The sequence below is a fragment of the Echinops telfairi genome, unplaced genomic scaffold (genome assembly GCF_000313985.2).
Source record: "Echinops telfairi isolate 266 unplaced genomic scaffold, ASM31398v2 ScPeMD7_4225;HRSCAF=4972, whole genome shotgun sequence".
Lineage (NCBI taxonomy): Eukaryota > Metazoa > Chordata > Mammalia > Afrosoricida > Tenrecidae > Echinops > Echinops telfairi.
This window is the reverse complement of record NW_022108124.1, coordinates 21,467,252-21,484,189: the sequence shown is the minus strand read 5'-3', so window position 1 is coordinate 21,484,189 and position 16,938 is coordinate 21,467,252. Positions and strand designations below refer to the sequence as shown.

General features: G+C 49.5%; 1 protein-coding gene across 1 annotated transcript in view; it reads left to right on the top strand.

The window, feature by feature from the left end:
• HPS3 (HPS3 biogenesis of lysosomal organelles complex 2 subunit 1) overlaps window positions 1-16,004 on the top strand; it is a 46,895-nt gene extending 30,891 nt beyond the window's left edge. Inside the window, exons 8-17 of the mRNA XM_045295009.1 lie at window positions 368-476; window positions 1,376-1,557; window positions 2,468-2,648; window positions 4,018-4,251; window positions 5,767-5,952; window positions 6,287-6,475; window positions 7,859-7,966; window positions 10,652-10,858; window positions 10,983-11,073; window positions 14,879-16,004. Of these exons, the coding sequence (XP_045150944.1) occupies window positions 368-476; window positions 1,376-1,557; window positions 2,468-2,648; window positions 4,018-4,251; window positions 5,767-5,952; window positions 6,287-6,475; window positions 7,859-7,966; window positions 10,652-10,858; window positions 10,983-11,073; window positions 14,879-15,006 (1,615 nt within the window). The 3' untranslated portion in view covers window positions 15,007-16,004. The remainder of the gene's footprint in view (window positions 1-367; window positions 477-1,375; window positions 1,558-2,467; window positions 2,649-4,017; window positions 4,252-5,766; window positions 5,953-6,286; window positions 6,476-7,858; window positions 7,967-10,651; window positions 10,859-10,982; window positions 11,074-14,878) is intronic.
• The last annotated feature ends 934 nt before the right edge of the window (window positions 16,005-16,938 follow it).

Here is a 16,938-nt window from a genome sequence, read left to right as displayed (position 1 = left end):
CCTACGGCCATATTTCCGATGGCCTTAGGAACCGAGACACCGCTCCTCTATCCGTCCCCAGGCGGGTCTGCGCACATGTAGATATGCCCACAGACGGAGGTTACCACTACATGAGAAACTGTACTAAAGGGTCGCGGCATTGGGAAGGTTGAGAACCACTAGTCCGGACTAAGAAATATCAGGAACCTAATGTTCAATGAGTGGGATTCTCTGAAGGGAATCCAAAATGTCAAAGATTTCATCGTGGAATTGCAGGGTATCCAGCCTTTGCCATTTAAAACTGCCATTTATTAAAAATATGCCTTATCCAAAAGAAGTATGCCTTATCTAAAACAATTCTTTTCCTTTGTTTGTTTTTCACATGTAGTTCCAGAAAAGATAACAGTGTTAAGCCCAAAGCTGCTCCTGTGGCCGAGGCCGGGTGGAATTTATATATTGTGAACACGGTGTCACCGGTGCAGCTCTACAAAGAAATGGTACTCCTTCCAAACTTCCCTTTCCGAGCTCAGCCCTGACAGGGGGAAGCGAGGCCCAGACACTGGTTCCTAATCCTCACACTTCCTGAAATACCCGGCCAATGAGCTCCCAGCTTCCGTCAGAAAGGGCAGTGTGAATCTTTCTCCACCATCTGCTTCCCCTGCCCTGGCAGCTGAGGAGCCTCTAGGAATCCCTTTTGGCCAAAGAAGATTCTCTTACTCGTCCCCCCCCCACCTAAAAGGATTGATTGCCCTTCTACACATAAGTAGCCTTCAACCTTCAACTTTTAATTTGAGCAAATAGAATCATGAATCGGGGCTGGCTACAGGGGCTCGTGAATCATCTCTCCCCGTCTCACGCTCCTTTCCCTGAGGTCTCACTGGCATTTTCCTGTGGGTGGGGCCCAGAGTGGGCATTCTTATTCCCAGCGTGACAGCTGTCCACTCCTGTCAATTTCCCAAATGGTTTCCGACTTGCAGAACAGTTGCTTAAACACAAATAGGGAGAACCTGTGCCTAGTCCCCACACAGATTGGATTCACCTGAGCCCACATTGCCCCTCGTTTGCTCCTTCCTCACATTTCATACTCTTCGTACGCACTCTCCCACTCTCCCACCCTCTTTCTTACTGAGGGGCTTCAGAAGGCTCCTGGGCAAAGAGATCCGCACTGTTTAATATGGTCACATCTACAATCCCAACTCACTCGCAGGCTGTGGGGGGAAATACTCCAGCCAGGCCCTATAGTAATGATAAATAGCCTCTTAGTGTGTCCATCTTCCGTATTTCCCATGTCCAAATACTAACTGACCAATGCAATCTACAGGCTCTGTTAGGAACTGGGGAACGTTTGGGGAAATCTTTCTTCAGCAACACCGGCTGCTTATTCTCCGGGTCTTAGGTCGACTACAGCAACACCTACAAGACTGTGAAGACCCAGAGCTGCATCCACCTTCTCAGCGAGGCCCACCTGCTGGTGAGAGCCGCCCTGATGGCCGGGCACCAGCTGGAGCCCGGAGAGAAGGCGGAGCTCTTGGAGGCGTTTAGAGAAAGCGCCGGGCACCTGGGAGACTGTTACAGCAGGTGGGTTACCACCCGGCGGTCCGATGGGCGAGCTTACTCACCTTTCCGTCTCCACGAGTCACCTGTTAATGGGGGTGGGGTGGGAGGGGAGGCACTCAGTGTATGCACTCACGGAGCACGTGCTGTGGCCCAGGTAAGATACTCTGCTTCCAGAGACAAAGGTGAACCTGACCTATCTCCTGCTTTCAAAGTGTTGGGATTTAAGAAATGCATCCGTGAGCTTCCTCCCACCACCGGATTTAGGAAGGTGAGATTCTCTGCGGGATTTGCAGGCACAGGAGCTGTGGAAAGCACCTGCAAGGACAGCATTGTGGGTGGTCTGTTAGCTCTCGGGGCGCTGCACCATGGGATCGTCCTCAATTGTAACCTAAATAGTCAGTGTTCTTAGGATGCCAGAACGGGATCGTGGGATGAGGGTCCCTTTTTATTTATGGGAGTGTGTTTAGGAAATCTCTTTTGGTTTGTTTTAAGCGTTTTTTCAATTGGCATCAAGATGCTTCCAGCACTAGAAGAGCTCAGTGGCTGCTGCTGCTGCTGCCCTGACGCCAGAGACGCTGACTTGCTCTCTCCACAGACAGAAGTCGCTCGTTTGGGCCACCTCGTTTAAAAACGTCTACTTGGTGTTCATGAGAAGGAGGGTGCTTTTTCTTCCCTGTCTACACACACAGACGTTATCTTAGAGCCGTACCATGAATGTGACAGTTCGTTTATTGAATTGTTAAGGAATGACATTCATTAGAATCACGTTGTAGCATGAAACCTAGGCATCTGCTCCGGCTGCTGATACAGGAGAAAAGTCGTTTTACCATTGTTGTCCTCCGGAAATGTGTCACCTGCTGTCTTTCCAGCTGCGTTAGCAACGCAGGCTGACAGCCGTCAAAATAAAAGTCTTCCACTTCCTTTCTCCCAGGCTGGACACCCAGCAAGCGCACCTGGCCTTGCCGTACTACAAGATGTCCGGGTGGTCTATGGCTGAGGTTTTGGCCCGAGCGGACTGCACCGGGGAGGACGGAGCACAGAAATACGAGAGGGGCTTGGTCTTTTATATGAATCACGCTCTCTACGAAGACCTGGATGAAGAATTAAGTGAAGTGAGTATGGTTTTGTATCCACTTATGTCTCATGTTTAACTTCTCATTTTAGATTTTATTCAAATATTTTATGTAATGAGCTTGCTTCCCCCCACCCCCTCCCCCCCTTTAGTAATTATTAGTCTGGCTTGATTAGAGAAACAAATTCATAGACACTCATATGTGTAAGAGATAACTTTATATCAAAGAGCAATTGCGCATTAAGAAAACGTCCCAGCCCAGTCCAGATCAAGTCCATAAGCCTAATATTAGCCCATATGTCAATACTAGTCCATAAATTCCTCTTTAGACTCATGCAGCCATGCAATGACGCCGAGTGCAGGAAGATCACAGGCCAGTGGGTGGAGTCTTGTGGATCCAGTGGTGGTGAAAGCATCTTAGTGGGCGTGGGTCTCCACGTGGCTCCTCCAGCTCCAGCGCCCTGACTGCCATCGGCACAGCTCCATGTGGCTTGTCAATAGGAATGTCTCAGGAAGATGAAGCAGAGAGTGTCTCCCACCTCCAGGGAGGAAGGCAGGTGTTCCTGAATCCTCGGGAGAAGGCCATGCCCACACAGAGGCCTCATTGTCTGTGGCATGATTGACAGGCTAGACTCCGCCCCTTTCCAAGCTGACAAGAGATTAAGTAACTGCCACAGTGATTTAACTTTTTTACAGTTACATCCCAATTTTCTTCTTTGGGAATTTGCTTTTCTTTTTTGAAGAAAGTGATGGAGGACCGTGGACTGACTGCAGCTTTAGAAAGGCTAAAAGGGTGGTCTTCTCACGCGTGCCCATTTGATGGATGAGGAGCCGTGAGCCTCACTGTGGAGCATCCCGTCTGATGTGACAGCCGTGCGCATGTCTCTCGAGCAGTATCAGAGTGTGGGCCCGCTGCCTGCTCTGCGTGGGCCCTTCCCACAGCCCTGCGTGCCCCAGTCCCCAAGCCTGGTGTAAGGATGGCTTAGGAAACCGAGCTCGTGTCAGCCTTTCTTAAGGATGATTTTAGCCCTAGTAGTGCTAAAAATCGTTTACTGAAGAGATAACCCTTGGGTAACGAGGGGGGGAGTGTGTGGTTGCAATCACAGTAACTGCTATTTTGGGAATGAAAATAAGGAATGCTGGCCGCCGTCTTGCACATATTTCCACTGCTTTCTTGTCATTGTTATCTAGCCAGGGCACCACGGCAGGCCCTCTCAGGGCCCCTGGGGGCCACCATCACCCTGTCTTTTTCAATCAAATCCCAAGGCTGTAGGTTGACCTCGGTTGCGTTATGTTTGTTGTGGCGTCACATCAGTGCATGTGCGCACAGATGAACTATGTCTTTGTCGCCGTTGTTTTCTACTGGCTGACTACTTTTTTCTTTTATTTCTTGATCGCGTTCACCCAAGGAATTGGCAGCGAAAGTCATCCAGATGTTCCATGTCACCGAGCCAAAGCAACTCCCCCACGTTCTCTGTAGCCCTTCCATGAAGAAGGCGAACCCCCGGACGGCCCTGAGCTATCTGCGGAAGCTGGACGCGGCTGGGTTCTCATCAGTCGTAGTGACCCTGGCCAAGGCAGCAGTGGCTCTGAAACTGGGTGACCTCGACACGCACAGGCATGAGATGGAAAGCCATTCAGAGGTATGGGGCCTGCCCGGCAGTCACGCGGGCCTCAGCTAGGACCCAGCAGGCCTTAGGGAGAGCTGCAGTGGTGCCTTAGTGCCTTAGTTAAGCGCTTCACTGCAAAGGAAGGGTCAGAGGTTTGAAGTCACCGGCCCATCTGCATGAGAAAGAGGTGACCATTGACAGCCTAAAGGCCCCGTTGTACACTGCCCTGGTCGGGTCACTATGGGTGGGAATCGGTCACAGCAACAAGGTGTTTTTTTTTTCTCTTTGCTGTTGTTCAAAGGTGCTTAGCTTGGGGGTGGGTGGGGGCGAGGATATTTTTCTGGCTCAATTTCTCTTAGTTGTGTGGCAAAGAGACTTAGCAGAGAAGTGCCCCCAAACGGGTACTTGGGACTTTGGGTCTGGCGAGTGATAGAGAAATAAGACTGCTACCTGGCAGCGATGTATTCACCGATCTTTCCACTGAGAGGGTCGGTATGTCTGGAGCACTGTGCTTGGTGCTGAAGAATGCACAGGCTCTGCCCCTCGCCCACAGCCTGGTCTGGTATGAGGGGTACAGACAGGCACAGGTCACAGCCCAGTGAGGTGCCTGTCAGTCCAGCAAGTGTGTGCGGGGGGGTTCGGGGCTCACTGTGAGCCGTGGGAGTCGGGGATTTGTGAGCAAATGGCAGAAGACCTGGTGGAGGAGGGGGCATTTGAATGCTGTCTCTCAGGGGGGGAAATGCCACTGAGGGGCATGATGTGAATCATTTAGGGGCAAGAAAGTAGAACCTGAAGATCCCCCGTTGTACCAGGTCTGCTCTAAGTACCATGCGTATGTTAGCTCGTTCTTGTTAAGAGTTGCATGTAGCGGTACCCCTCTCTCTCTGATACCCAGGAGGCAACTCAGATAGAGATGCAGTACTTTCTCCAGGGTCGCACAGCTGATGAACAGTAGAGCTGGGATTGGAAGTGGGCACTTTGGCCCCACTGCTGATGGGTTTTGTTTGTTTGTTTTGCCCAACTTCAGTCAGATGCCCATTAAGAAGCAAGAGTGTCAGGCACCCATCATCACTATGCAAATGAGTGGCTTTGTGGGACAAGAACACCTCAGCATGGAGAGCCATTCTCTGTTTTAATGAGAATCCATGTAAACATCCATCTTCCTTCTAGACAGTTGAAACAAACAAACAGAAAAAAAGCACAGCAAACTTAGGTATTTTTAAATCAAGCGGATCTGAATGTCAAGGCCTCCTGCACACTAGGACAGCTTGTTGATGGGGACCGCCCTGGGGCTTCCCACCCACAGGGACCCTGTGTACAACCGAAGGGGACTGCCCAGCCCTGCGTCCTTTCTCAGAAATGCCCATATCCGTGACTTCTGTCAGTCAGTCCGAGCATGCCGTTCTCCAGGCAATAGCTGGCCTTTCACGGAGAAAGGTAAACTTGTCACCGTGAATCTCGATGGCACCCGTGTGTGTATTTCTAAAATGCACAGCCCGAACCTGGTAGAGTGTACCCCTGATTTCAGAACTTCTCTTTCACCTGCAGATGAAGCTGGTTTGTGGCTTCATCCTGGAACCTCGACTTCTGATTCGGCAGCGGAAGGGACAGACTTTGCCAACGGAGCTGGCCGCTCACCTCAGGGAGACACGGCCTGGGTTGATTGTGGCCTCGATCCTGGGTCTACAGAAGAACAACAAAATTGGATTGGAAGAAGCAGATTCCTTTTTTAAGGTGGGTCTCTAGGGGCATGTCATCTATCTGAGTGGCCTAAAAAAATGTTTGGTATGGCAGTGTCAGGATCAGGAAGAGACGTGGGCTTTTAACATTTATTGCTGTGTCTTCTTAATAAGCCGACTTGCGCATAATGAGTCGGCCCGATAAAAGTACAGGTTAGAATATTGCACCTGGGGAAATTGGATGCCTGCAGCCTACAGTTCGTTTCCTGCTAAAGCTTTTATTACTAAGGGCGGTTGGTTAAATGCGCGCCCCACTGTGGGGTCCAGCTGGAACCTGGCCAGCACTCTGTTTCCCGGGAGGCATCGGGCTGGCTTCACTCTCTCTCCAGGCGCTTTGTGGTAAGGAGGAAGATACGATTCCCCAGCTCCTGGTGGACTTCTGGGAAGCCCAGCTTGTGGCCTGTCTCCCGGATGTGGTCCTTCAGGAGCTGTTTTTCAAGCTCACGTCACATTACATCTGGAGGTTATCGACCAGGCAGCCGCCCGACACCGCCCCACTGAGGACGTCAGAGGAGCTGGTAAGACAGTGGAAGAAGACAGTCTGTGACACCAGGCATCTGTTCAGTGACTAACACCCCATCTCACTTACATAGCTTAGAGTCAAACCTAGTCGATAGTACCAGATATGAGGGGGCACCCCCCAAAACCAGAAAAAACTCTGCTGATGTGAGAGGGATAGTGCATTTGGAGTTCGTTCCACCAGGTCTGACTATTAATCAAGCTTTTCTATTTTTTATTGGCACATCATTACATATCATTGTCATCGGTTCTGAACAGTGTGTGACAAAAGTGACCTGGTTCGTGGCAGATGGGGGACTAATGTTGCCACCACAACAAAGCACCTGCTCATGCGACCATCGCAGTGCGCCAGTTTTGGGCAAAGCACAGCATGCCTCTCTTACACACACCTTACTCACCTGGCCTCGCTCTGTTACGACTTTTTGTTTCCTTGACTGAAGAGGGGCATGAAAGGACAGCGATTTGACAATGTGGAAGAGGTGGGGGAAAAAAACCGTGGGAGGTGCTGTCAGCCATCCAAACCGCTGAGTTTGAAATATGTTTCCAAGAATGGAATCGCAGAATTGACAAATGTATTAAGTGTCATGGAGAGTACTTTGAAGGTGATAAGGTTGTTTTATTAAAAAATTTAACTACATAGCTTTGGGGGAGGAGCATTCCGGTTTTTTTGGGTACCCCCTCGTAGCTCCGTTAAGCAGGAGTTAAATATAAACCTAAAGCTTGCCTGGGATTAAGTTGCCCCTGTTTTAAAGAATGACATAAAAAAGCCCCAAACAGCTCCTCTGCTGTTGATTGGTTATAACTCAGTCATTGCCCAAGCAGGTGGGAGGGGCTTTCCCCAGCTCGGGTGCACCCCCCCCCTGCATGAAGCGAGCAGCTGAGCTTGACATAGGGCAGACGTCCATTCTGGGGGAGCAGCTGCACAAGGCCCCTGGCTGTGCCACAGCCCTCGGGGCAGCCAGGCCGTATTCTGCCCTTCTGAACCACTTCCTCTCCCAGCCCTTTGCCTCTCCTGGGACAGACACCACCTTCTTGAATCAGGGGCGCTTGGTGGGATTTGAAACCTCGATACTTGTCGGAAGAGCTTTTGCCTCCCCGGGAAAGCACCATCCATAAACCTTATTTCCAGTGTGGCTGTCAACCCTTTGGGTGGGGGGCGGCGTATAATGATCATAAAGCATTGTTCTTTTTGCTACTGAGTACATTCTAAAACATACCCCCCACTCCCCGGGGAAAGTAACTGTGTAACCTGGTGTGTGATGATGTCTTACATTTTGTGGAATGGATGACGGGCAAAAAGTGCATGTGCATGCACGCACACACACACTACACACACGTACAGACATATATCCTATTTACGACAATATTTTTTTATGTTTTAGATAAATGCCTGTGGTCATTATGGCTTAATTTATCCGTGGGTTAATGTTTTAATATCATATGATTCCTCGGCTGATAAAAATTACACAGAAGACCTTTCAAAATTACAGGTAAGGTAAAATGGCTCTTTTTGTTCAGTGTACTTGTTACAGTAAAGTGTAAGATTTCAATGTGTTCGCTTGGCCCGCGGTGTATAATTTGGGGCAGGATGCATAGTTGGAATACTGGGGATCTTTGGAAGGAGTCCCTGCCTCTTGTCTGTGGAGGGAGGCTGGTGTGAAGGTACTAGGTGGGAGCCTGACCAGGTCATAGGGCTCTTGCCTCATGGTAGGTTGTCTGTGTAAACACTGATGAGATGATACTGTGGTTGATTGTGCTTGTCTTGACCTCATTCATTGACCTGCCCACTGGAGGCCTGTACACCTCATCGGGGCCATGCTGCGGTGCTGTTGGAGTTCTTGATGATGATAGGAAAGCTAACTCAGACATCCTGGATAGAATCCATTTCGTACAAAGTTTTGACTCATCTCATTTTGGCGACGATGGGGGTCATCCCGCCTTGCTCCTTTCCTCCTCTTCCTGTGGTTCCATCTACGCCCAAATCCAAGAGAGACATACTCTGTGTCTTCTCTCGTGTCGGGCGAGTCTGGGCCCGAGGGATGACCGACCGCCACGTTTCACCCTGCCGTGGCACAGTCTGGAAATGATGCGCACGACGGCGCTTCCTAAACATCCGGAAAGGAAAAGGACCAACCTTATTCTCCTAGCCATTCCTTGGTGGCTATGTGAACGAGGACAATCAAGCTGACCACGAATGGATGGTTGACACTGTAGCCCCTCCTGTGTGTGAGAGAAGACGCTGCAGAGAAAAGGATGGAAAGAGGGAAAACATTAGGACGTGATCGTCTCATCCTGGCCCTGGGGAAAGGGGGGCGCAAGCCATTCTGGTGATGGACGCAAAGTAGAATTCCGTTTTACAATGCTTAAAAAGTAACAGCTCAGTGACATTCTGAACACTGGGATAATCCCGCTCCATGTCATTAAGCAAGGGACACACAGATGATGCAGTTCTGAACAACGGCTATATTTTATTTTTAATGTTAATACCCCTGTTCCCCCTGCCCCCCCCCCTTTATCTACAAGGAAATCAGAAAGTGTTGCTCTTAGGGTTCCAGCTCCTACCTGCACAGGTTTATTCCAAACGAGACACTCAGGTGCCGCTGTAATCAGTGATGGCTGCAGAACACTCCGCTCAAGCCGTACCTCTGCCTCAGTCTAGCCCTCACTCCCGTGGGGTCCTGCGACCCTGCAGCACGGGATAGACCCGCCCGCCCGCCCCGGTGGGCTTCCGAGCCCGGGACTCTCTACGGGGATAGACACAGCCCTGTCTTTCTCCTGAGTCTGGCTGGTGTCTTAAGATTGAAAAGGCCAGTCAGCAGCGACTTTCCAGGGCATCTTCTGGGCCGGTTAATTCGAGGCCCACAGGTCAGCTTGGCAGGTGATGGGACTGTGTTTTGGAATCCTGAAGGGAGCACCCTGGTGCTGGGTGAGTGGATTCTCCGTTGGGCTCTAACGGGAAAGCCAACAATGTGTAGCCGCAGGAGGGAGATAAAGCTTTCTACTCCCGTGAAGCTGAACTGTCTCAGAAACCCACAGGGGCAGTTCCACCCTGTGCTGCAGGGTCACTGTGAGTCAGAACCGAAGGGAAGGCAATGAGTCATCTCCATAGGTTTCCTCCAGGACGGAGATGATTGCAGGAGCCCATTAGGAAGAAGTTTTAAGAAAATGCAAAATGGTTTTGGTGAGAAAAATGCCAGGAAGGTTGGATTGAGGATTTTCCCCCACCCCCGATCATTAGGACACACCTAGGACTCTCAGGAGAATTTCGTTGATGCTATAAACCCACCAAGTTACCCCTCCTCCCCATCTTGTTCCTTCAGACCTTCTGTTTCACAAACCCAAAGCACAGTCCGATGCAATCTGAGTCCTTTGGAAGTGGCTGCTCTGCGCGGCATCCGTCAGGGAACACAGTTCTCGAGAGACCGTGGCACTGCCTGAAGAAGTGTGTAGACCTTGAGGGAGGGTCTGTTGAGAAGCAGTAGCTTCACATTCTAGTATTTTTGTTTAATAAAGTTTCCCACGATTCTGTAGCACTACTTTTTGACTCGTCCTTGCTAGGTACTGCTCATCACAGAAAGAAAATACACTTAAATATTCAGGAGAAAGCAAACAGTTTACTTTACCCTCCCATCCAGGCAGCTCATCTGTTTTGATGGTCTACCCAAGCTGTGCCTCCGTGTGCAGGTACATGTGTGCATTTTATAAAACCAGGATAATGCTCTGAATACAATTCAGGAGAGTGGTTTTTTGTTTTTTACTTATCATGAACCTTTTCTCATTAAATGGCCATTGGAATATAGTTTTAATGGGAAATAATAGTCCAACTTACTCTTCTCCTCCTGATGACCGTTCACTTCATCACTGTTAGTGTTTGAACCAGTTTACAATTTGAGTGAAGTCTTGGAGCGTCACATGGGCTTTAATTTTCAGTCGATCCAAGTAAATAAAAGGTGCTTTGGAGAAAGAGCTGCTTTCTGTGAAGTACGTCTTCATTCTTCAACCAGACAGACCATCAAGCTCATTGAGTACTGCCGTCCACTCAGATCGATCGAACAAGAGCCAAGTGCACGTGCTGTCCAGCTGCATGCACTTCCTTTTCACAGAGCGTCTGTGTCTTGTGCTTCTGGGTTGGGCGGGCGCCCTCATTCCGTGACATCTCGCTTCTCTGCCTGCAGTCTCTCCTCTGTGGCCCTTCGTTTGACATAGCCTCCATGAGCCCCTTCCTGGAGCTGCTCCCAGAGGACACCGCGGCCGGCCTCAGCGTCCACGTGCTGTGCCACACGCGCCTGAGGGAGTACGGGCAGTGTCTGGACGCGCTCCTCGAGCGGTGCCCGGAGGCGGTCATCCCTTACGCCAATAGCGAACTGAAAGACGAGAACCGGGTACGCTTTGCAGATCGTGGTTTTGAAAGATTTCATCCCCGGGTAGCAGCTCGTCCCCCTCCTCCCCTCATGTGCACACTTGTTTTTAACCAAACTCAAATGTGTTCGTTTCTCCCTGAGACAGACTCTCTGGTGGAAAAAGCTCCTGCCTGAACTCTGTCAGAGAATAAAACGTGGCGGGGAGAGGTCCCAGGTCTACGTGTCGTCCTTGAAAGGTAGAGTGCTGCTGAGTTTCCCCACTGATTCTGTGTCGGTTTTCGGGACTGGACTCTGCAGATGCTTGGCTTTCTCACCGAACTGCGGCGAGAGGGCGTGTGCAGAACCCTGCAGATCGCTTATGGCTCCGCCCCCATCATCCACCCATCTCTCCCTCCCAGAGGAGCCCCGTGACACAGCGAGCCGCGTGCTGGGCTGTCAGCAGTTCAAAACCACCAGCCGCTCTTGGAGGGAAAGACGAGGCGTTCTGCTCCGTCAACGGTTAGGTGCAGCCCTGCCCTGTAGGGTCACTGAACTGGATTTGACTTGGCTATCTCTTCTAGTCATAGGCTTTTAAATCAATCTTTTCAGATACTTCGTCACCACAGGATAGAAACGTCAACAATTTTAAACCTTTGAGTAACCGTTAAGACAGTTATAATTTTAGATTAGTGATCCGGGTGTTTACTTCATGTTGAAAGATAAGATTGTTAGTGATTACAGTTAGAAACACTATTGAGGAGGGACAAAACTCGAGGGTTTAAAAGTCGATCCCTCTAGTATTTTAAAGTATTGGTAATTATTTGAATGTTCATAATTTATGAATAGTCATTTAAATGTTTTGAAATCTATTCTATTTTTATACTGTTGTGTATTTATAATCACTAATTAGTTGGCTGATGACTAAGGGTATATATTGATTGAGATTTGCTTAAAAATATGAGAAATTGAAAGGGTCATATTTTCCAGCTGAAAGCACTGGCTATTTTAAAAAATCATTTTATTGGGGGCTCATACAACTCTTATCACAATCCATACAGAATTGGGTCTGAAAGTGTTTAGTCAGAGGTCATTTTTCCCAAGAATCTTCCTTTCATTAAAGTCCTTTGTTTGTGATGGGGAAGACAGGTAGGTCATTTAATACCGACTCTTATGCTCGAATCTTCTGAGCATTTTCAGGAGACAGGGTGTCACATTGCTGGTATCCGGGACACAGCTGCATTCTATTTTGTAATGGACCCAAATTATCGAATAGCTTCAGACTTCGGAATGAACACAGATGGCCCTCCATACCTGCTGTTCACATCACCCTGGGTGGGGGTCGTCGAAGCGGCACCTCAGAGGCTGAGAGGAGAGGGAGCTGGGGCGTGCTATGCATGTAACATGCACATGGACTAGGCATTGTACGTGATCTAGAGGATGCAAGTAGGTTCTATGCAATGACTACACACACTCGTTCACATACGGGATCAGAGCACCCACAGACAGTGGTCCCGGGAGCGAGGAGTGACCCTGGGAAGCAGCCCCCGTTTCAAGGAGTTGGGCATATATGTTGGTGAAGCACTTCCGTGCGGAGAGGCCGCATCTTCATACGCAGGACACCAGCCTCCTCACCTCTGACTCTTCATCCTTCCTGATCCACACACACGCTCTCTCTCCTGGACTCATCATGATTTCTCCAAAAGTTCTGTTTTTCTCTCTCGCCGTGTGTGTGTGTGTCCACCTTTATTCGACTGTCATGCGTTGAGAGCTGGCACCGTGGCATGGTCGTTCTGCGTGCTGCCCCTGCTCCCCAGCGGCGAGCCTCTGCTTGGAGGAGGGAGGGCAACAGTGCAGCCCCTGATTTCCTGCTGGTGAAATCATAGGTAGCGCCGCCTCTGCCTGGTCCACACGTTCCCGAGGACCGTTCAGTTGTGCGGCCATCCCCACTGCCCTTCGCCAGATTGACCCTTCCCTTCGACAGGGACAGAGGCTGCTGTCTGCTGCTGCAAAGACCAACTGCCTCAGAGACCCCAGGACCTAGACGGTCACTCGGAGCTGAAATCGACTGCTCTGTTGGGGCTGGGAGGGAGAGGGGGAGAATTAGGCCCGCTACTGTAGTTTTCTAGCAGCTGTGTCGTGGATTAAAGGAGACCTCGCGCGGCCGGTGATTGTGTGTTAGACCACTAACCGCAAGGTCACTCATTTGAAACACCAGCCACCCCGCGGGAGAAAGAGAAAGCTCCCTACTCCCACCAAGAGTTACAGCCTTAGGAATCGGCTTGACGGCAGTGGGTTTGGATAGGTTTGGTTGTGGTTGATTGAATCGTGTCCCCCGAAAGAGGCGTTGTAGACCCCAACTCCTCGAAAGTGAGGTCTCATCCCATTGGGGAATGGCATTTGCTTTGCTGTGTCGACGGACTGGATCGGTGCAGGGCGGGTTTTCATCTGTAGCGTTTTCTTAGCTGAGTCTCGCTACAAGCAGGCGGTGACAGCCTTCTCCTGTGGTAGTGGCTGGTGGGTTCGAACTGCCGTCATCTTCACGTAGCTAAGCACTGTACCCACTGTGCCACCAGGGCACCTCCACAGTCATTATACAAAAGAAATGCTTGCATAAATAGGTGACGTATCTTTAAAGCCACTTTATTAGCCATCCGGCAGCATTACGACGTAATAGTCTCCATGTTTGGGTTAGAACCAACCAGTGTGTTAGGAAGACATCAGCGATTCATGTCTTTGGCATGGGTTTCCAGAAACTACCTTAGATGTGGCTGTGGGTATTAAGGGCTTACCAGATGCCTGATGGGACCAGTCTTTGGAGAAGGACATCATGCTTGATAAAGTAGAGGGGCAGCCAACAAGGAGGAAGGCACTCGGCAAGAGGGGCTGGCACAGCGGCTGGCACAGCAGGCTCAGACATGACAATGGTGAGGATGGCAAGGCTTGGGCAGCGTTTCCTTCTGTTGCACCCAGGGTCACTGTGATCAGAATGGACTCGGGGGCCCTTACCAACAGCACATGCCAGTGAGGCATCTTGTCTTTAAACGGTCACCGTGGCTGAAAGCTACTACTGCTAGACAGGAGAAAACGCTGGGGGTAAGGGTAAATGACGTTCGGAGTCACTCAGCTCGGAGCTAGCTGTATGTGTGGATTCCTGAGGTTGGCATCTTTCCCCTAATCAGTTGCTGCTCAGCCTGTTAACGTTGTGGTAAGAAGCACAGGTTCACTGCATGTTGACCAGCTGTCTTCTGGTCAGATATCGACCAGTTTTATGTGTCAACACTCTGCATAGGGAGTAAGCAGTGGGCATGTGGGGGTGAGGGAACAGGGCGGACCCATAGAGGAAGTGATAAGCCCAGCGATTTACTGGGAATGTTCTTTTAAGTGCCAGGCCTCCTCCGGTGAATATCGAAAATGTGCCAAGAGCACACTGCCTTACAGCTTGGAAAGAGAAGTAAGCAATTCAATGGATGTGTGCTTATTGATAACATGCAAATTTTACGCTACTATTATCAATGATGAGGAAGGCGAGCTAAGAACATGTTGTCTAACATTAGTGATACTTGTTATTCTAGCCAGCAATCTCTGTTAATTAGCTGCAGGACGGCCCAAATGCTATCTGAACAGAGTATTCATTGTGGCGATGGGGGCGAATCCAGCAGAATCCAGCAGCAGATAGTGGTGATGGTGGTACAGCATGGCCAGGGTAATTAGTGTCACTCACCTGTGCAGGTGACAAACGCTGTCATGGCACATTTTCCAGCCATAAATGTTTGCAAGGGATTCTGTTTTCCTTTCAAGGATCATAGAAAGTGATTGACAAGAATGATGTAATCGGGCAGTGAAAGCCTAAATTCAAAGTGCCTCCATTGATACCAACCTCAGAGGCTGCTGGGAGAGATGTCAAGCCAGGCACGGAAAGCATGAAACCTATGGATTTAAGGCGCCGCCCTGGTTCTGTCCTTCGCCCTTCAGTTACCCCCATTTATCCGAAACGGCTTCTCATTGGCGGAGCGTGGGGGCGGAATCCCGTGCAGGGCTAACGGTGCGTCTTCCTTCCAACAGAGACGCTGTCGGTGGTCGCCGTGGAACTGGAGCTGAGGGATTTCCTGAACGTCCTCCCCGAAGACGGCACGGCAGCCTTTTTCCTGCCGTATCTTCTCTACTGCTGTCGGAAGAAGTCCTTGACTTGAGGGCCACCGTGGCTCGTGCGGTTGCAGTCTGAAGCGCCGAGTGCCCGGTGAATCAGCGAGGAGTCCATTTCCCTGTTGAATGTGCGTGCTGCGTGCGTGCGTGCTGCGTGCGTGCGTGCTGCGTGCTGCGTGCGTGTGTTGGGGGAGGGGGAGGGTAATGGATGTTACAGGTGCTTTCCTTACCAAGCAGTGGCTCTTGCTCATTTTTAAATTTATGACCTGAGTGTATTTAATTGTCCCAAATGTGAAAAGAAAGTCTCAAGACATAATTCCACGAAGAATCAGTATTCCTCCCCCGCCACCCCTCTCTTCTCCCCTCCTGTGGCACCCGAGGCAAGGCAGCCAGCCCTGCACGGACTCTCCTGTCATAGCTGTGACATGTCCATCGAACTGTACCCCAGACACCCTATTTTGTTAAAGGAGGAGACAGGTTTTTATTCCAAGGGCTGACATAAACTCATGATTGTTGGCCACACGACAATCTTCTTCATCCCAGAAGTACCTTAAAGGAATATTTGCAAATGTTACCTGAAAGAAGGTCACTCTACGTGGTCTGGAACTTTCTTTTTGCTGTTTCCAGATTTGCCTGTGGGGCCACCGGGTGGATTGTTCAGGTTTGGGCTTCTCATAGATGTTGCAGGATTTCAAGCATACTTCCCTTGTTTCTTGATGTTTCTCTCTGTGCATCAACTAACGTAGGGGGTTACTAAGCGAATTGTGTTCTTGTCTGGCAGTTAACATGATTCATTGAATGCATGGTTTTGAGCCAAATTCTTTCTTTTTTTTTTTTTTGCTGTCTACTCTTGCCCTTCTAGTCTATGTGAACATACATGTATGATTGGATTTCCAACCAGGCCTCCTGTTAAAGACTATTTGGGAGCTCAAGTTCAGCCCATTGATAGTGGCCTTTTGCTCAGTTTACAACTGTTTAGAAGCGTTTCTCCTCCCAGCAACATTCATTTTTACTGGATTATTCTATAAAAATGTTTTTTAACTTGGCCTTTCTCCAGTTTCATTCTTTTGACTGTCTCCTTTACCAGGCATACAATACTCAGATTGGCATGGTTTTTATTTACTTAAAAATTTCCTTCTCTCACCACCCCCTGGATCTTCATGCACCCCTCCCCTTCCCCTGCCCCAGCAGTAGGTGAAGAATGGTGGCAGCCGCACATGGATAGAGGACTTGACGGCAGGCGGTGTTTGGAAACACTGCAGCGAACCTTAGAAGGCAGACAACCCAGGCGATCATCCAGTGGTGGTTGGTTTTTTCTTCTTAAAAACGAATGCAATTTGGTAGTGCTCTAGTGGTTATATGTTGTGCTGCAAGCCACAAGGCTGGCAGTTTGAAACCTCCAGCTGCTCTGTGGGCGAAAGAGGAGGCTTTCTACTCCATGAAAGAGTTACAGACTTGGAAACCCAAAGGGGCAGTTCTACCCCGTCTTATAGGGTTGTTGAGTTAGAATTGACTTGAAGGCAGTGAATTCGGTTTTGGTTTGGGGTGGGAGTGCGATCGATTGGCCAACATGAATCAATTATATGGCTTTTAGGGTACTAGTGTCACTGTCGCTTCTCCGTGTGCCACAGAATAAACGTTTCCCCCACACATACACATTTCCACGCCTTTTCCCCCTTCCTTTTTTTAATGCTTATTCCAAAGCCAGTGTCCTTTCCAACTTCATCAAATACATTGTTTTGAATCATGGTTTTTCCAACTCATCACCGATTTATTTCTTTCAGCCAGACTTGGTTTCTATAGGAGAAAAATGGTTTAAGACCATTATTAAAAAAAAAAAAAAGCTAGATTAGTTTAAAATAATCTTTCATTCCAGTCCTGCTCTACTTAACAAGAAATGGCTTTCTTTCCCACGTGACACTTATTATTAATTAAGGTGAAAAACCAGTAACGTTCCAGCTGACAAGTTAGTCCAAGTG